This window comes from Camelus bactrianus, chromosome 11 (genome assembly GCF_048773025.1).
Source record: "Camelus bactrianus isolate YW-2024 breed Bactrian camel chromosome 11, ASM4877302v1, whole genome shotgun sequence".
NCBI classification, from domain to species: Eukaryota; Metazoa; Chordata; class Mammalia; order Artiodactyla; family Camelidae; genus Camelus; species Camelus bactrianus.
The window spans coordinates 78,381,374-78,400,772 of NC_133549.1; the positions used below are offsets into that span (position 1 = coordinate 78,381,374).

Here is a 19,399-nt window from a genome sequence, read left to right on the forward strand (position 1 = left end):
GAACATAAGGAGCAGCAAGAAAGGTGAGTTCCCTCCTGCCATCTGCTCCCATCTTCCACTGGAAGAAGACTCAAAACTCAATGGGCTGGCTGGACGTGTAGGGTGTTTGCTGACAGAGCTAGCAAAGTGAGTGCAAGAGCCAGTGCCTGGTCTCCAGGGCAAGGCCAAAGAGCTCCTATCAGGCCCCAGAGTGTGGGCGCAGGATGTGTGATACATGGACAATGGCGGCAGAGCCAGGTCGGAGCTCATCCTGAGGGCACGAGCACTTCATCCCCCATTCAGCGCAGCCTTGGCCCTGGAGGTGGTTATTGGGAACGCTGAGCTGAATAAGACATGGCCCCCGGCCCTCGTGGAGTTCCTGGTCTGCCAGGGAGAGTGAACTAGGGTGACAGTCAGAGGCACAGCGTCCTGTAGCCAGCACAGTAGCTGCAGGGACAGTGAGGACAGGGAAGGGCAGGCGAAGGGCTTCTTGAAGGAGGAGGAGATGCTGGAGATTCTGTTGTAGGAAAATGGGGTGCAAGAGGACTGCCATGTCCCAGGTCTCAGGGATGTGCCCGCAGAGATGCTATGTGTGCACATTCCTCGACGGGGAGCACGCTGGATGAGAGTAGGCTGCGGGTCAAGAGGGCCTTTATGGGAGCCTCTCTGTCAAAGCTGTGTTCACCAGCCTCGCTTGGCACAACCTCTGCAGTCTGATAATAATCACTACAAAAATAGGGACTGTGGGTGCAGAGAGGGACGGAGGCCCAGGGAACGCTGCCCTCGGTCAGATAATCACAATAGAGGCTGGTACACGCTGCGCTCCCCCACCTTGGGCCAGTCACCGATCTAAATGTCCCTTATATACGTTAACCCTAGAGAAGGGACTATTATTAACCCAACTGAGGAAAATGAGCCCAGAGTGCTAAACTGTCCCAAATCACACAGCTGGCGAGTGGGGAGCAAGAGTTGGAACCTAAGTGCTCTGGCTGCAGAATCTGCGCTCTCCAACGACCCATTGCTTTGTCCACTGAAACAGGCCAAAGAGTAAACGAGCTCCCCACCGCGCGTGGAGGGTCTGAAGGCTCCCGGGAGTACAGAGTACGGGTCAGAGCTGGGCCTCAGCCTGCAGAAGATCTGCTGAGGGTGGAGGCATATTGCTAGTTGGGAGGGGGACGGCATGTGCCAAGGCCACCAGGTGTGAAGGGCCAGTTGTGGAGCCATCTATTAGCTGCGGGCGGAGAAGGCTTTACCTCTGCCCCGCGAGGAGCCCCGCGGTTCCAGGAGCGCACGGTCGGCTCGGCGCACCTCCTGGGCCACCGCCTGGGCTGGGCCAGGGCGGAGCTGCGGGCTCCGGGGGCTGGGTCCTTGATCCCGCCGCCACCACTGACCATAGCGGGACGAGGAACCGCCCCCGGCGTCCCCCCGACGGCCCCCGCTCGGCGCTTTAAAAGCCCGCCAGGCGGCGGTGGCGGTGGCGGCGGCGGCGGCGGCGGCGGCGGCGGCGGCGGGAGGCGCGGAGACCGGCGAGACCGAGCCCGGGCCGGCGCCCCGACGGCCGGCCAGAGCAGCCCCATGGCGGGTAAGTGCCCTCCCCTCCTCACTCGAGCTCCCAGGGCCCTACCCCGGCCCCTCCGCCACCCGTTGCAGCACTTCATTCCGCTCCGCGGGTCCCACCAGGGCGCAGCCCCTGCCCTGCCCCTAGCTCCTACCGGGGTGCGGGGATGGAGAGTGAGGCCCTCTCCTCGCAGACAGTTGCAGGTCAGGAGGTGTGGGAGTCTTGCCTATCACCACTCAACCCGGTCAGACCCCGGGAAGCCCCGCTCCCGCGCGTGACCCGAAGAAAGGTCAGCAGGCGCCGGCTGGAGCCTCCCAGGTCCCCGAAATTGTGAGGTGCAGGTGCCAGCAGCAAAGCGGTTGTGTCTTGGTTTCTCACACTCGCTGCTCCCATCCTTGTTCACACCCCCTTTACCGCCTCCCACCAACTCCCCTAAGTGGGCTCCCTGTGATAGGGGGTTGATTGGAAGAAGCCGCTTTTAGAGAAAGTAACAGAATTCAAGAAAGAGTCCAGCCTCAGCAGGTTCCAGGACCCAAAGGATAGGGTTCTGAATGCCACCCAGGGCATCACCCCTTCCCAGACTTTCCTTAAGTACATGGTGCCCATACTCAGTTCACCATTAAGCCTGAGCAGAGTCCAGGGAAGATGAAGGTTATGGTAAGAGAAGTTCTGATTTTCTGCGCAGAAGCACGAGGAAATGGTTCATTTCAGCCAGAATCACAAGCCCAGGGCCAGCAGCTTTCCAAGGGAAACCAGAAGGCTCACCAGGGCAGTAGGACCCCAGAAGGAGTCCCAGCAGAGCCCAGCCAGCAGTAGTCCTCTCTAGCAGACACAGGAAGCCTTCTGGTCCAGCCCAGGAGTTACTGCCCAAATTCTACCCCCAGCAGGTCAGTGGAGTGGCATTTACTAGGCATCACAGTCCTGGTGGTGTCTGCCCCCAGAGCAGGTGGCGCTGGTGATTGCGGGCATCCCTGGGGGGCTGCTGCTGCTGCTGCTGTTGATCGGGGTGAGCTGCTGTCTCTGGAAGAGGTTTGGTGCCACATTCACCTATGAGGAGCTGCCCGGGACTGGGGTTCCCTCCAGCGTGCAGTGGGACAAGCTCTGCCCACTGGGTGCCAGGACCCAGACAAGCAGGTGAGGCTGGCCTTGCTCCCAGCTCTTCTGGTGGTTTCCCTGGGAGAGTGGTGAGGAAGGAAAGGTCTGTTTATAGAGCATTTGCTCTATGACGGCAGCATGCCAGGTGCCATCACAAAGAAACCCCAGCATCCTCACCACAGCTATGGGGCAGGCATTATGAAGCCCATTTTCCAGCTGGGGAAACTGAGGCTCAGAGGCTATAAATAACAGGTCCAGAGAGCACAACTGGTAAGTGGCAGAACCCAAGCAGGCCGACTCCAGAGGCGGTGCTCCTTCTCCAACTCACCACAGCTGTGGGCAGGCAGATGCGTCAGCTCTGGCTGTGTGTGTGTGTGTGTGTGTGTGTGTGTCCCGGTGAGGGCCTAGAAAATGATGCTGTTGCCTTCTCCCGGCTCCTGCTGGCTTTTTCTCCTCCAGCACCTGGTCCTTAACCCTTCCAGGCTGAGTGCTCAGAGGCCACATCATTCATTCACTTGCTACCTACATGTCATCTCACTGCCTCTGGACAGGCCACCTGGTATGCTGTTCGTGGTGCCCCCTTCCCTCCAAAGCCAAGACTGGATGGCCCTGAGCAGCAGAGTGTGGGCCCAGGTTCCACAGGACCCCCGCCCAGCCCCGGAGCTCCTGCCCCATGCCACTGGCAGCAATCTTGGTGAGTGTGCCCATCGAAGCCTGCCCAGGGTGGACCCATCTGCTTTCATGGGCCTGGCTCCAGAACAGAGCCTGGATGGGCCCAGGGATGCCAGAGTTGCCCAGTGACCACTCTTCCCAGGTACCTGGGTTTACCAAGTGCCTGCCACCCCCCAGCCTGGGCTAGATATGGCCTCATGTGCCATTTTGGAGTTGGACCGCACCATGCCTCTGTGGAGGAAGGGATTATAACCCCATTTTACACATTCATAAACTGAGGCTCAGAAGGTTAACAGTGCCTTGCCCAAGGTCACAGAGGCAGTAAGCAACAGATCTGGGGTTGGAACCCCACTGTTCCCAGGTGTGGAACCTGCACTGGGTCCTACTCCAAGATGACAAGTTGGCCAATCCAGAGGGCAGAATTGTGGAAGCCGAGCACACAGCTTTCTACCCACCTCTTTGCTCAGGAACAACCCCTCAGTAATCAACTAGTCCCTTCTAACTGGAAGAGGAAGAAAAGAGGCAACACTTTATCACTGAGACATCTTCTGGACACCACAGAAAGGAGCAAGGCCAGGTCCTGGGCACTGTGCACCCCACCCCTGCAGGCCCTGACCTCTGGGGATGGGGGTCAGTCACCAGGACAGGGGCTGAATGAATGCTGTGGACTCTGTTAGGGGCCCCAGGGGGGAGCAGGCCTGGATGTAGAATGCCTTAGTGCTGAGAAGGCCTTTTGGGGGCGCTGCACTAGAGAGAGGGGCTGTGTTCAGTCTGGAGAAGCGAGTCATGTGAACGTGGTCAGGAGAGGCCAGGGAACTGTCTAGTCAAGGCTCAGCCAAGGAGAGGTTGGGCCAGGAGGGGTCAGCGGAGCCCAGAGCTTGCTGTCTCCCACCGCCCTGCCTTCCTCTGGGCCGCCAGTCCTCCCAGCCCCTGTATTGTAGGAGACGCGTGCGTGGTGGGGACCATCAACCCAGAGCTCTACAAGTTCCCAGGGGACAAAAGTGAGACCAACTTCCCCGAGGGCTGCCTGGGGCGGCTGTGGTTCTCCGTGGAGTACCAGCAGGAGGTGGAGCGGCTGCTGGTGGGTCTGATCAAGGCGCAGCGACTGCAAGCCCCCTCTGAGAGCTGTAGCCCCTTGGTGAAGCTCCACCTGCTGCCCGATGAGCGCCGCTTCCTCCAGTCCAAGACCAGACGCAGAACCTCCAGCCCACAGTTCGACGAGCACTTCATCTTCCAGGTATGGCCTCTGGAGTGGACAGGGTCCGGTGCCTCTGCCTCCTGGGAAGAACAGACATTGTGCAGGAGAGCCCCAGTCTCCCAGGCTAGCCCAGGCCCTGCGACTCCCAGGACCCCCGTGCCACAGGCTCTGCTCTACCCTGCCTGCCAGGTCAGGGTGTACAAGAGCCCTTAGCCTTGATGGCAGGGGCAGATGAGAGATCTGAGTGATGAGGGGCAGAGGGCTGGGCTCCTTCTGTCCAGCTTGCCCAGAAGTAAGAAAGGAAGACATATTCTTAGAACACCCATTGAATGCCAGCCCCTGGCCCATAGGGTCCGGGGAAGCATGCCAAAGCCTGGGAGCATATGAGCTTTCTGGCAAAGATATTCATGAAGGCAGAGGGTGAGACACCAGCCTCGGGCCTCACCTATCCCATCAGAGGCAGGGCAGGACCCGAGAGCCATCCTGCAGCAGGTGGGTGGGCGGGCTCAGGGCCTGGAGGTGCGGAGGCTATCCGGGCACTGAGCCAAGCTCACAGCGGCCTGGGAGCCTCAGCAGGTGCCTGGGGCCCTTATGGGAAGCCAGCAATCAAGGGCTGCTGAGAGGCCTTGGACAAACATTTTTAAGAGCAGGGCAGCGGGCTGGCTGGCAAGGTAAGGAGAGGCCAGTAGCATCTGGGAAGAGTGTGATTTTGCCTTTTTCCAGGGCTGAGAGCTGAGAAGAGGGGTGGCACGGGGCCCAGCCCCCGGCCGTCCTGCTGGGGGCGAGGCCGTGAGAATTCACAGGTGAACCTGCTCCTCTCGGGACAGCAAGGTCCAAAGCAGGAGACTTGCTGACCAGCATGGTCATGCCCACATGCTCACTTTTCTTCACCCATCACTTCCCGCCCTGTCCCTGCACCAACTTGATCCAGCCTCTTTGTGCTTTAAGGGGGAAGGGGAAGGAGACGAGGAAGAGAAGAAAATCAGTATTAGTTAACCATCTGCCAGTGCAGGGGCTGCTCACACTTTTATGTGTCAGCAAATCACTTGGATGCCCTGTTAAATTCTGGTAGATTCTGCTTCATGGATCTGGGTGAAGGCCAAGGTCTTGCATTTCTAACAAGGTCCAGGGGATGGTGGGTGCTGCTGGTCCTTGGACCATACTCTGTGGGGATACTGTCCCCAGTGCTGCAAAGGGTCCCCTGAAGACACCTGGGTTTGGGGTATGCAGGTCCCTGGTTGAGACACTCTTCACAGAAAGATCCTGTGTCCAGAACAACATACCACACCATCCCCTGACCCCATGCCTGACCCTAGCCCGGTCCTCATGTATCCCAGGTGTCCAGCAAGAGCGTCACCCAGAGAGTGCTGAGGTTCTTGGTGTACCACGTAGACAGGCAGAGGAAGCACCAGCTCCTGGGTCAGGTGCTGTTTCCCCTGAAGGAGATCCTGGAGAGAGACGGCCAGTGCATCATCTGGAGAGACCTGGAGGCCGAGAGCCTGGAGGTACAGGTCAGGGTCACCACACAATGCCATCATGTGTGTCAGATTACCGTGGGCAGCCAGCTGGTGTGGCCCTGCACCTGCTGGCTAGCGTCAGCCCTCAGCATACTGCCTGCCACCCCTACAAGTGTGACATTGGATGGTGGGCCTAGGGCTGGAGCTGCATGGGACGAGGGTGAGGGTGCGTGGAGCCCTGCCTGGGCAAGGGGGGAGCCTGAGGCTCTTTTGCCCTGGAGATCAGATTACCTGAAGCATTCCCAAAAAACCCATGTTTGGATTCCCATGCAGATCAGACAGCTGTGAAAGGGGTCCCCCCACCGAATGGACCAGCCAAGGGAAATACCCACTCTTCCCCCAACCCCCAGGAAGGACTGGAGCTCCTCAGAATAGGCCTGGGAATCCCCCAGACCCGGGTTCAAATCTTCAGCTCTGGTCCTTACTACAGGGTGCTTTCTTCCTGACCTCCCCAGCCTCCCTCCGAATTTGGCGACCTCCAGTTCTGCCTCAGCTACAGTGACTGCCTGAACCTCCTCACGGTGGTTGTGCTTCGAGCCAAGGGTCTCTGGCTCCAGGAGGATGCCAGTTTTGTCAGTAAGTCTTTCTCCTGGGGCAAGGCCAGCCAGGGAGCTTGAGACTGGGAGCTGGAGTCTGGGCCTTCCCTTCCTCCGCTGCACCCCGCCCCGCCATCCAGTTTCTTCTTGCATCTGGCTGCTGAGAGCATCACTACCCACCTCCCTGCAGTTGTGGTGTGAGAAGCTGCTTCCTTATGTTGAGCCCAAGGCAGTATCCCCTTGGCCTCAACCAAGACCCCTATGACCCTGGAAACCAAGTCTGCCCCTCGCCTTTCCCAAGGCAGTGTCTGGTCTCCTTGAACTCTGCTCCCTCCCTCCACCCCTTCCCTTCTGTGAAGGTTCTGATTCCTCCGGGAGGGGTGGGGAGGGGTGGGGCGAGGCCTCCCTGTGCTGGGGGCAGGGGGTAAACCGACAAAAAGCTTGACACTGGAACCTGGGAGCTGGAGGAGCGGAGGCCCTGGTCTTGCTCTCCCCACATGCCTCGCCCCCACAGGGTCCCTAGCAAGGTGGTGGTCATCGGTCCCCTGTGCTCTCTGCAGCTGAATCACTGTGAGCAAGCCGACATTCAACCTTCCAGTGTGGATCCAAAACCCATTTAAGCTTCCCTCCCCAAAAAACTTGGCCTCTGAAGGAGAAGGTGTTTAAGGGACGCAAGGAGGCCTGAGCACGGAGCAGGCAGGACCCTCCCCACCTCCCGGTCCCCGCAGTGGGGAGCGATGGGAGTGGTGCCAGGCTCCAGTACCAAGGGCCAGCCGAGCCGTGGATGCGTTCAGGAGGCAGAAAGGAAGGAAGCGGAAGGGTGCTGAGCATTTCCTCGGCTTTAAGGCAGTTCACTAATCAACCCCGTTTCCTCTTGGAACGCCCTTTGGCTGTGGTGGCTGTGAGTAATGGGGTCCTGGCGCCCAGGCTGGGCAGGTCTGCCCCCTCCCCAAGCCGGACCCTTCACAGGCTGGAGTCCTGACCCCTGCATGCCCCTCCCAGCCCGCGGTCTGCTCTGCCCCTCAGGTGTGTTTGTCAAAGTGTCTCTGATCAACCACAACAAGTTTGTCAAGTGCAAGAAGACTTCGGCCGTGCTGGGCTCTGCGGACCCTGTGTACAACGAGACCTTCAGCTTCAGGGCCGACCCCACCGAGCTGGACACGGCCAGCCTCAGGCTGACAGTGCTGCAGAGCGTGGAAGGGGACAGTAAGGCTGCTCCCCCAACCCCGGGCTGGGAGGGACAGTGGGCTGAGGAGGGGCTGTTGTGCATTCAGGAGGCTTGGACCCTTTGGAGGGAGCAGTAGGGTTTCTGTGGTCCACCCAAGGAAACTAGCGCTCAGAGAGGCTGAGATACTTGCTTGAGGACACAGAGCTTGCTCATGGGAAAGCTGCGATTCCCACCCAGCTTTATTCCAGTTTGATTGTCCGTGGCCCCCAAGAAAGAGGTTAAACATGGCCTCTGCTACCTGCTCCTGGGGCAAGTCACCAGAGTGGTCGAGGGGCAGCATGGCTACCTGCCACCGGCCAAGTGACCTGGTACCATGGGTCATTATGTGCCCTGTGTTGCCTTGTGCCTTCTGTAATGGCCTTGAGGGTCCTGGGCAAGGTTCAGCGTGGATGAGGGGGTGGAGTTATCCCAGCCAGCCCTCCACCACTGCCCCCCCCCCAACAGCGTCCACTGTCACTGAGACATAGCTGTCTGGCCAGCTGGTCTCATGAGCCAGAGCTTAAGACCCTTCTCCATGGTGGTTGTTGGTAGGTGAAAATTATTGTTGAATATTCCCTCTGAATGTACTGGTGGGCTGACGGAAGCTGACTTCATTCTGGAGGGGCCCCTTTCTTTCATGTGAGGCTGATTTGATGGCCCACAGGGAGGTGGGAGCAGGCTGTCCACCCGGGCTCCTTTTCCCCACCAGCTGCAGTTCCAGAGCAAAGTCAGGCTCTCTTTGGAGGCCATCAGCTTGTGATGAAAGAAGGAGGGGCTGGCTACTTCCTTTGAGGGGAGGAGTGAGTGAGAGAGGGAGGGAAGGCACTGGGAACCCCTGAGATGATGTGGCTTCTGTGCTCCAGAGAGTGACAGTGTTCTCCCTCCCCCGCAGAGAGCCACGAGCTGGGCCGGGTGATGGTGGGCCCCTACATGTACACCCGCGGCAAAGAGCTGGAGCACTGGAACGAGATGCTTAGCAAACCCAAGGAGCTGGTGAGGCGCTGGCATGAGCTCTGCCACACCACGGAGCCCTGACCTGGGTGGGCGGGGACCTCGGGTCTGCTTTACAGCCAGGCATGACAGCCATAGGCTTGGACACTGCCTCCAGCATTGCACTGGGCTGCAGGGTCATGAATGCTGTTGTGCAGAAGAGAAGAGGGGACAAGAGAGCCCCGGCTGGGGCAGCGGTGTGGCTGGTGGGTTACACCTCTCCAGCCTGAGAGGCCCTCGCAACTCACTCCATCCTTCTTTACCCGTGGGACTGCCTGGGCTGAGAATCCTGGCTCGTGGTCATCCCAGTCACGACTTAGATCAGAATCTCAGGTGTTCAGAAGAAATATTCTCCTTAGGGACAGCATAGCTGTGTATGCTGTGTGGAAGTGCCGGGTAAGCTTGGAAAGCTGATAATGGGTCGCTTCTCAGCCTACACTGTTTCTCCACTGTGGTTTATCTGCCTTCTGCCTGGAGGCAAAAACAGACTGCTCTGCAGGAAATAATGAGGGTCGGAGGAGATGCCTAAAGCGCTTACTTCAGTTGGTCTACAATAAAAAGCACAGCCTGAGAACTGGGTTCGGCGTGCATGTTTGGGATCATCCCAGGATGCTCGGGCAGCACAGTTTGGGAGAGCGAGCTCTCAGGGATCCAGACTCTCTATAGCTTCACACCTGCGGGAGAATGCCGTGAGCAGCTGCGCTGGTACCCAGTGGTGGAGAGGTTCTCAGCCTCCGCTCCCTGGGCCAGATGAGAAGGGCCTAACTTGTGCATTAGGTCCCTCCCCAGGGCTGTGTCTAATCCTGCCCCATATCATGTCAAGTCTTGCCCCCAGCCTACCCTCCCCAAGACCTCACACCGCTGGTCTGCTGCTGATTTCTGTGTCTCCCAGGTTAGCGTTCAGCTCCTGGGGCTCTCACTTAAGGCAAGAAATGGTGAAAGCTCGCAGCCAAAGCAGGGCCCGCAGAGCTGAGGGCTTTTCTTTGTAAACCTAGCCGTTCTGTCATGATTACTGTGTTGTGGTAGGTGTCGGTGTAAAATTGATGAAGATGGAAGTTCCCACAAACCACCATCATCAACTCCCCATAAAGCTGTACTCAAGGTCACCGGCAGCCCTTGGGCTGGTCACTGTTACTTAATGGGCAGTTTGTGTTTTCACCTCTGTGCTACTGAACTTGCAGATTCAAGCCCCATTACTGTATAAGTAAAGCAATACTTAAAACAGTAAGTATCATCTCTTACACACTGAAACAACTTCAGCAAGAGAATGTAGTGACTGTTGCCCTCGGTCTGTGCCTCTTTGATGGCACTTTCAATCTCTGTCAATGCACTGATACAAGCTTTGCCCGACAGTGGTCCGTATGCAGTACTTTGTGTTTGCTTTTCCTTACTTATTTCGTGTGCACATTTTCAATGTAGTCCACACTCCAGGAATTTCTAATAGTGTCAGGGCACACATGTAATAGGCATTCTCTATGTGTTTGTATAGCCAGCTACTAAAACGGAACTGTTCCCTTTTCACCTGGAATCCTGAGACCATAGGTGCCAACCATCCCCATATTTCAAGGGGAGGTTCATGCCTTTCCACAGCCACTTGGAAAAGTTGGTAAGTGTCCCCTTCGCATGGACGGGTATGTTTGACTCACAGTTAAAAAATCTCAGTGGCAAGAGACTGGCAGGCTCTCTGCTCTGATGGGGAGGTGAGAGATGCTGTATTGGGTTGGCCACTGTCTACAGACTACCATTGAAAACTACTATTAGCTAGTCTTTCTTACTGACAAAAAATTATTAATAAAATACTTCAGCTTTTTAAAAAAGTATATTTTAAATAATTAAATATTTAAAAGTATATTTTAGTCTTTTTTTTTTTTTTAATGGTGGCACTGGGGATTGAACCCAGCACCTTGTGATTGCTCATCATGAGCTGTATCCTTCCCCCCAATTCCACGTATATTTTACACCTAACAAGGCATGACTAATTTCACTGTGTTCAAATGCTCATTTATATTCACCACGTGTTTAATCTTTCTCTTGCTTTTTATTATTTTTCTGCATTTCTGGGATTCTACCTGAGATCATTTTCCTTCTATCCGAAGGACTGTCTTTAGTATTTTTCTAGGGCAGATTTGCTGGCAGCAAGTTCTCTCAGTTTTTGAGAAATGTCTATTTCAAATTCATTTTTAAAGGATATTTTTGTGGATATAGAATTCCAGGCTGACATTTCCTTTTCTCTTAGCAGTTTGAAAATGTTATTCGAGTTTCAGAGTTACTTTTGTGTGTCTCCCTTTTATCTGACATCTTAGCTCCTCCAGTCCCAGCTGCCTTGGCAACTCCAAACTCCAATGTCTTGTTCCTCCAGCTCCAGAGACTCTGCTGCCTTTTCCAACTCTTAGCCATGGCCCTCTGTCCAAACACTCAGCCTCTTCACTAGAATCAGCAAGTTTCCTGAAGGGAAAAGTGTTTTACAGAATGTCAGCCCATCTCCTTGCATTTTCCTTCTTCTGAGATCACAGCCCACCAAATGCTAGTCAACTGGGCAGCTCTTCAGCAAAGAGGTTTTCTGTATTTTATTCAGGTTTTCTAGTTGCTCTCAGTGTGAACAAAGCTCTGCCTCAAGCAGAAAAACAATTATTTTCTCAGAATTCTTCTCCCAGAAAAAGAATTCTTGGGCAAAGAGTGATTTTCTACAGTGAATTTGATGGCACAAGTTACATAGCCTTCTTGGGAGACTGATAAAGCTAAAAGGAGAAACATTGCTTGTATCAGTTAGCTACTTTTGTAATAGTGGCGCATAACAAACAATCTCAACATCTCAGTGTTGTACTAAAATGCACATTTATTTCTCATACATCTGTGGGTCCGTTGAGTGTGGGCTGATCTAGGTTAGGCAACTTATTTCAAGCTGTGAGCCTGGTCAGGCTCAGGTCCTCCCCTAGGCCTGCTCCAACTTTGTTCATTCTGAGCACCCACTGAACAGGTGGCAGCTACCCAGGGAAAGCTCTGTTCATAGGAAAGGCAGAAGAAGGGCAAACACATTTCTACCCTCTGCTTGTGTTGTGTCTCCAGTATTCCACTGGCTGAAGTAAGTGGTGTGGCCAAGTTCAAAATCATGGGGCAGGGTGGTAAACTACACCTTTTTTTGTGAGAGGCACTATAGAGCACCATGGCAATGGACACAGCTACAAGGAGGGGTTAAGGACTGGGGTGATAATTCACTATACTGCATTGAAGTGTCCTAGAAATGGGGGACTCCAAGGCCTGTGCTTGGCCTTCTCAGGCAGGTGAAGTCCCTAAGGAGGAGACCTCACTGCCTCATAACTGCTGCCAGGTCTTGAAGCCAGTGCTGCCTGTTAGGTATCCCATAGTGATGACTGGCTGGGATTTGCACAAATTCTTTGCTCAAATTACTACAGGAGCCTCGAGCATCCTGCTGTCATAAGTGAGAGTCAAAGGAAGAAACAAATTTTTTTAACCTTCTTTCTGCTTTCTAGTCTCACCCAAGTGCCTCACATTTGGCAAACTCAACCTGGAACCCTGTCTGTAAGAGTGTCTGGAAAACATAATTTCTAGACTTCCATTTCCAGAAAATGTAATATAAAGACCCTTACAGGGGAAGGGGATGGTGCTGTGTGCCAACCTGCTCTCTGGGGCAAATGTGAGTCACAGGAACCTGCAGAAACAGGAGGCTCTTGAAGAACCCATGTGAGTACTCCAGCTCATAACTGGTCACGTGGGACCTCTCCTGCCCCTTAGGTGGCTTCCTTCCTGTACCCCGTTTCTGCCCCTGTGCAGATGCTCAGGAATCCCTGTTAGCAAGGTGGGGAAGGAGGAGTGGAAGCACGAGGTGGAGAAACAGGAAAACAGGGCTCTGTGCCCATTTCCTGCTGCTGCCTGCTTTCGGCAGGAGCCTAGGTGAGGGCAGGAGGGAAAGGGAAGTGTAAACTTTAAATGAAGTTGGAGGTTTGGACCACTACATGAGATTGGACAGATTGGACATTTCAAGTGCTGAACACTTGGTCTGGTTTTGCAACTAGAAGTTACAGGAAAAATGTGTTGTTACACAAGAGTGATCAAAAAGTCATGGGACTTGCCCTAGATTTTATCCAAAGGACAGGGAGAAGCTACCTGCCAAGCAGGTTTGAATGGGTCACTGGGGAAAAAAAAAAATGAAGTAGTCAGTCTGCTGATTACATTCCATGAGCCTGGCGCCTTCCACATAATGGATATATTTCTTAATTGAATTTAGTGTGCCCTCATGAAGACAGATTGGACTATCTGCCTAATATGGTTTTTCCCCTAATTTTAAAGTATGGAATTATTTGCTCAGATCACCCTTTTACTTTCCCACTCTTAGCAATGAGGAAAGTGCGCATCACCACTTCTCAGGCCCCAGAACTAGGAAGTGGTGAAGCTGGAATTTGGATCAGATTCCGGATGTCTAAAAATGGTATCGTTATTACACACTGCCAGAGAGACCACGAAAAAGAGAGAACGTGCGGTGCTGTCGCAGTCCCACAGCCTGGGGTCCGTTAAAGGACCTAAGTGCCTATTAGATAGAGCCGCTTCTGTTTGTGCATCTTTAGTTGCTAGTGAGCATGTGCTTTTCTCCACCTCTCGTACCTGTCTTTCTCCCTTCTTCCCTCTCAGTCCTTCTGTCTGTGTAAATTATCTGTTCACCTCCACTTGATGAAGTAAAATCCAGCAAGTAACCAGATTTGACTCCTATCTGCCCTTTGTTTTGGATGATATGCTTTTTTTCGGTTTGCTGATTGACAAATCTGATGAGACAAACTTGCAGGGAGTGGATGATAGTGGGATGGTGTCGTCCAGTTACAGACCGGATGGGGGCCTGGAACTGGTGGTCTCCTCGTCAGGAGGGCCAGGGGAACATGACTGACAGGCCACACCAGGGATGCAGGCTGGTAGAGGGCCAGCGCGTTCAGGAAATGGGGCAGGAACAGAGCGCCACCTGGTGTCCCCGCACCCATGTCCGGACTGACGTGCTACTGGAACTGGCAAGAAAAGCGCCGGCCTCCTTCGTGTGTCTCTAGTGCCCTCTACTGTTCAGCATCGTGCTCACTGCGAAGGAGAGACACGTGAGGGAATTCCGTCTGTCTGCAGAACACATATTGAAGAATGAATTTGGACTTAGGAAGAAGTTGGTAACTGGTAAACCAGCCTTCCCAGAATCTTCCTGTGCGGGCTCCCAAACACTACCTCTCCCTCTCCACCAAAACATCAACTAACCTGATTTTTATGGCAATCACTTTCTTGCTTTTCCTACCTCACTACGCAGCCTTAAACCCTCCAGGTTTTTTTTATTTTGTTTTCTTTTGTTTTAAGTTTATGTAGAGAATCAGAAAGCAAGCATTCAAAAGCAAATGGGACCTAATTAAACTTTTAAGCTTTTGCACAGCAAAGGAAACCATAAACAGAACAAAAAGACAACCTATGAAATGGGAGAAAATATTTGCAAATGATGCGACTGACAAGGGCTTAACTTCCAGAATATATAAACAGCTCATACAACTTAATAACAACAACAAAAAAACAACCCAATCCAAAAATGGGCAGAAGACTTAAACAAGCAATTCTTCAATGAAGACATACAAATGGCCAATACGCACATGAAAAACGCGCAATATCACTAATTATCAGACAATAGCAAATCAGAACTACAAAGAGGTATCACCTCATACTAGTCAGAATGGCCATCATTTAAAAGTCCACAAATAATAAATACTGGAGAGGGTGTGGAGAAAAGAGAACCTTCCCACACTGTTGGTGGGAATGTAGTTTGGTGCAGCCATTATGGGAAACAGTCTGGAGGTTCCTCAAAAAACTAAAAATAGACTTACCATATAATCCAGTAATCCCAATCCTGGCATATATCCAGAGGAAACCTTAATTCAAAAAGATACATGCACCCCAATGTTCAAAGCAGCACTATTTACTATAGCCAAGACATGGAAACAGCCTAAATGTCCATCGGCAGATGACTGGATAAAGAAGATGTGGTATATTTATACAATGGAATGCTACTTAGCCATAAAAAGAATGAAATAATGCCATTTGCAGCAACATTGATGGACCTGGAGATCATCATTCTAAGTGAAGTAAGCCAGAAAGAGAAAGCAAAATATCATATGATATCACTTACATGTGGAATCTAAAAAATAGACACAAATGAACTTATTTAAAAAATAGAAACACTTACAGACATAGAAAACAAACTTACGGTTACCAGGGGGAAAGGGAGTGGGAAGGGATAAACTGGGAGTTCGAGATCTGCAGATATTAACTGCTATATATAAAACAGATAAACAACAACTTGCTACTGTATAGCACAGGGAACTATATTCAATATCTTGTCATAACCTACAATGAAAAAGAATGTGAAAATGAATATATGTACATACATGTATGACTGAAACATTATGCTGTACCCCAGAAATTGACACATTAGTCATATTCCAGTACCTCTAGATACACACTCGAGCCAACTCTTTCTCTGCTAGATACAACCTTGGCAATCATTTGACCTAATCCCCTTATCCTCCCCATGAATTAACTTAGTTACTTATAAAGCACTGGTTGGTTCCTACCCTTCTTCTTTTTCTTTCTTTCTTTTTTTTTTTTTTTTTTTTTGCTCCTGTCAAAGATCCCTCTAAGGTTTTGTTAGAAGCTACAGACCCTTCTCCACAGAAAAAGGTACTTTTGCGTGTGTGCACTCTTATACAACCTTTTCTGCATATTGTTTTGATGAGAATCACAAAACTCCTGAGGTTCATTTATAGGGAAACCAAGTTTAAAAAAAAAAAAAAAAAGCTTCAATTAGAGAAAACAATTTCAATGACCCAAAAGAATTTTATTAAAAATACACCTAGTAAAATAAACCTGCTCATTTTATTATGAATTTTGTTATGTTCAAGCAATATCACCCATCTGTTAACACTCGGCATACTCCAAACTTCCAAGTTAAGTACTGCCCCCTGTTTCCTCCCTGGTGACTACCATCTTCTGGGAGCTGCTGCTACAGTCATAATGAGAGACTAACTGCTAAGTGTTTGCTGGGAAAGTAAATTCAGTGAGGCACTCAACTCCTAGAAATCAACTAACAGTATGACTCTCTGCCTCCCCTGACGACGAGCTGAAACACAATCACGTTTCCTTCATTTTCAACGCTTCTTTATGGAAAGACGTACTCATCTGGAACTTGTCTAAATGTAGGCTTATGTGAACTATGGCCATATAAAGTTGTGATTAAGGAAATCCTTTTGAGTCTGTAGTTTATTAAAGTTGGAATAAGGAAAGCACTTCGAGTTTGTGAGCAGAGCAGAAAAGCAATTCCTGAGTAAACGCTCAGCTCTGCATCCCAGTGCTTCGGAATGGAGGTACTAAACAGAGTGATTCTTCAATTCCCAATGAAATTTAACGTGTTGCCTTTATTGCTCGATCATTTCTCTAGAAGAGAGAAAGGGAAAGCCCCAAAACCAAACAAACAAAAAAAACTCACAGAATTTTCTTAGTGGGGGGGGGGGGTTTAATTAACATATTTAACACAATTCTCTTTATAAAATATACTTATTTTAAAACCCTGAGGGAAAGCCCTGTCATTCATTTGGAAAGACAGATCATCTCTTCAGTACTCTTCCTTCAAGTGCCTGCTGTTCCCTCATCTGGGCTCAGAGGAGAGCCGGGGATGCGGGCTTCACATTGTCGGATAAAGATCCAGGAGAGAGAAGTCCTGTTGCAGTGGGTAGCTGTTTTCATCTAAGACAAAGAGGCTCTGCATCTTCAGGACCCAAGGTGCCCCGCTGCCTGCCAACAAGGAATGGAGCAGGTCCGCTGCGACCATGCGGTAGGTCACCTCTGAGGGCGGGGCTGAGGAAGAAGGAAACAAGCACAGCTCTTAGCATCCCTTCCAGGACGGAAAGGCTCACACTTGACGGTGGGTCGTTGCCCTTGGTTTCTCAAGTCCCTAAGCCACTGTGAATGTCTCTTTCTATGCCTGCTCTTTCTAGTCACAGGTTACTCTGGAATGATGGCACACGATTCCCGCTGATCTGAGAGAAGGCACAGATGATGCACTGCTCAGACTGATGGCACTTCCTAGGATGGCACAGCTGTTGCCTTCTTCAAATGATAGAAGGAAGAACTGCAATTTATATTTTCCTAAATTAAGCCTGAAACAAAACGAGTGTGTCCACTTCAGAAAAGTACTTATATTTATCCAGTCTATAGCTCTTATCATAGTTATATATACATTATATTTATTGTTCATATAATAGAACCCTGAATCTGTTACTTAATGAATGTCAAATCTTGATTATATAAAAATACTGAAATGATAGATAGATATGTCATTATATTCTGCATTTGTCCTATTGAAACCGAGCAGGACCCTGTGGGGATCTCCTGGGCACAAAAGCCTTTCTGTGTCTGTTTCTTATTCGCGGGACAAGGGCTTCAGCCTCTTGGACCTCCCAGAGTTCCGAAGGGCAGATTCAAACGGTTGCTAATCAGAGAAGGGAACACGGAAACAAAGGAGGTGCGATCAGGAAACTATAGTGCAGCTATTAAAGCAGAATTCTGGTTCCTCCTCAGGGGATACACATAACCATATCTTTGAGTTCTTCTGCAGGAAACTAAGGCCCCCACCCAGGTGCAGGATGGCAACTTCGGGCTGAGCACAACATTCCTGGGACACTGCCCAGTTTCCTCACCACCAACCAATCAGAAGAAAGTCACACATCCTGCAGCCCTCGCTCCAAATTTTGCCTATAAAAATTTCTCCCCAAAACCCACTGGGGAGTTCAGGATTTCTGAGCACGAGCCACCCTTTCTCCTTACTGGGTCCCACAGTAAGCCTTTCTCTGCTCCTAACTCCAGTGTTTCAGTTTGTTTGGTCCCACTGTGCGTCTGGCACAGCACTGTGTTCAGTAAAACTATACTCTCCCTCTCACTGTTTTAGGACATCTAATCAAGTCATTCAGCAGGATGCCCAATACTAGACTGACAATGCACTATTATCAACTGTGTTCAAACTATACCAGTTCCCTGACCAACACCATCAGCCTTCCTTGGACTGGGTCTACAGACTCCGGGAGGGCCAATGACATGTCGGTGGAGGGGTAAGGATTCCCCACGAAACTTAAAATGTTTGTATTTTTCACTTTCATAAGCTGAAAAAAAAATCAAGGTTAGTGATAATCTGAATGATCTGATGAACACTGTATAATTGGGACCCACAATTTCACTTATGGTTACAATTTAATTAACAACAAGAAGTATGACTTGAATTCTCTTGGGAATGGGCAAAACACAGATGTACACTTGACTTGAGGATGATGAGTCTCTGAGAAATCAAGAATGACATTATACAAAAAATGAAAAGGCCGAAAATACAAGAAAGAATACCAAGAAAAGCAATGAAAACAGCAAAAAGAATGAAAATTAACAAAGTGAATAAAAAAGAACAGAGAGGCTTCTAATTAGGACGTAGAAAACTGGGAAGAGAGTGGCTCTTACCCTAACAATGATTAGAAAAAGCTGAAAAAGCTACAAAATCACAATCTTCTTTAACCTACAAGTGAGCCAAGGCTGTGCAGCTGCCAAGACCACAGTGAAAGGAGAGACAGAACAGGAGCATGGGTTTTCGGGAGGGTCGAGCTCAGAAAGAAGGCAGTCCATTAAACAAGCAAGAATGAAGAATGTGCTTGAAGTTTGGATGAGTTTCTAAAAGCCAAGCATGGCCCAGCGCCCTGTGCGGCCTTGCTGGCTTCTCTCACCCCACCAGGTGCTCGCAAGGCTGGACACAGGACAGGACATAAGAGAAAGCGTCCAGCTGCGGTAAAGGCCTGGAGAAGGGCAGAAGCTGCCCCGAGGAAAAGCACAAAACACCATTCAGCATGACCACCTTAAGGAACAAAAGCCTTCATCTTGCCCAGGCTACAGGTAAAGAGGAGAGAGAGGGAGGAAAGATGAAAGGAACATCCCTGGGGAAGGGGCAGGACCACACAAGCCCCACCAAAGGCACAAGGCAGAGCTTGGCTGCCGTGGCTGGAGGGGCAGGGTCGCTGAGAAAGCACCCCACCCGAGACCCAGAGACCCAGGGCCTGCGTAAGACCAAGGCTGGACCAGAGTCAAAGAGAGTCACTCCTGCCCCTCCCTGCAGGCTAAGATGCACCGAATATCAACCAACAGAGCCTGAACAGTCTCGGGATGTAAAAGAACATGGAGAGAAACTGTCTCTGAGGCCCAGGTGCAGAGTGAAGGGATAAAGCTGATGGTGGGGCAGGATTATTGGGGAAAAGTCTCTGGAAAACCGCTCCCCACCATGAGCACAAGATAATGTTGGATAATCTGAAGTCAGTGGTGACCTGAAGGTAACCATGGCAATAAAAAACCTCAAATCCAACTCGGTCTGACAAGATTAACTCTGTCTGCCGCCCTCCACCCACCCCCACCCCTAGTAAAGGTCTAGGAAAACAAGAGTGCCCGTTTCCAGGTACAAATATTGTTTACCTCAGTTTGTATTATTCTATGTGCAATGTTCAGCATTCAAGCAAAAATTAAAGAAAAAATAATCCACTATTATGAGACAGAGCAAATCAACTGAACCAGATTAACTCTTCTGCTTAGAGA

The 19,399-nt window shown here is 51.1% G+C and overlaps 2 protein-coding genes across 10 annotated transcripts in view; one reads left to right on the forward strand and one right to left on the reverse strand.

Moving 5' to 3' along the window:
• The first annotated feature begins 1,435 nt into the window (after positions 1-1,435).
• On the forward strand, positions 1,436-12,161 carry LOC105068017 (synaptotagmin-15). Of its 4 annotated transcripts, none has more exons than XM_074374341.1 (8): positions 1,436-1,561; positions 2,425-2,671; positions 3,184-3,326; positions 4,246-4,541; positions 5,840-6,013; positions 6,475-6,595; positions 7,582-7,761; positions 8,655-12,161. In XM_074374341.1, the coding sequence occupies exons 3-8, from the start codon at positions 3,194-3,196 to the stop codon at positions 8,795-8,797; spliced, it is 1,047 nt and encodes a 348-aa protein (XP_074230442.1). In that variant the 5' UTR covers positions 1,436-1,561; positions 2,425-2,671; positions 3,184-3,193; the 3' UTR covers positions 8,798-12,161. The 4 variants fall into 4 exon arrangements, with proteins under 4 accessions (XP_074230442.1, XP_074230441.1, XP_045371771.2 ...); XM_074374340.1 differs by having other exon boundaries at positions 1,444-1,561; positions 2,479-2,671; positions 3,115-3,326; positions 5,840-6,007; XM_045515815.2 differs by having other exon boundaries at positions 1,444-1,561; positions 2,479-2,671.
• Positions 12,162-15,605: 3,444 nt separating this feature from the next.
• SHLD2 (shieldin complex subunit 2) overlaps positions 15,606-19,399 on the reverse strand; it is a 77,164-nt gene continuing 73,370 nt past the window's right edge. For all 6 annotated transcript variants that reach the window (XM_074374337.1, XM_074374335.1, XM_074374338.1 and 3 more), the window contains one exon: positions 15,606-16,636. In XM_074374337.1, the coding sequence (XP_074230438.1) occupies positions 16,464-16,636 (173 nt within the window). In that variant the 3' untranslated portion in view covers positions 15,606-16,463. The remainder of the gene's footprint in view (positions 16,637-19,399) is intronic.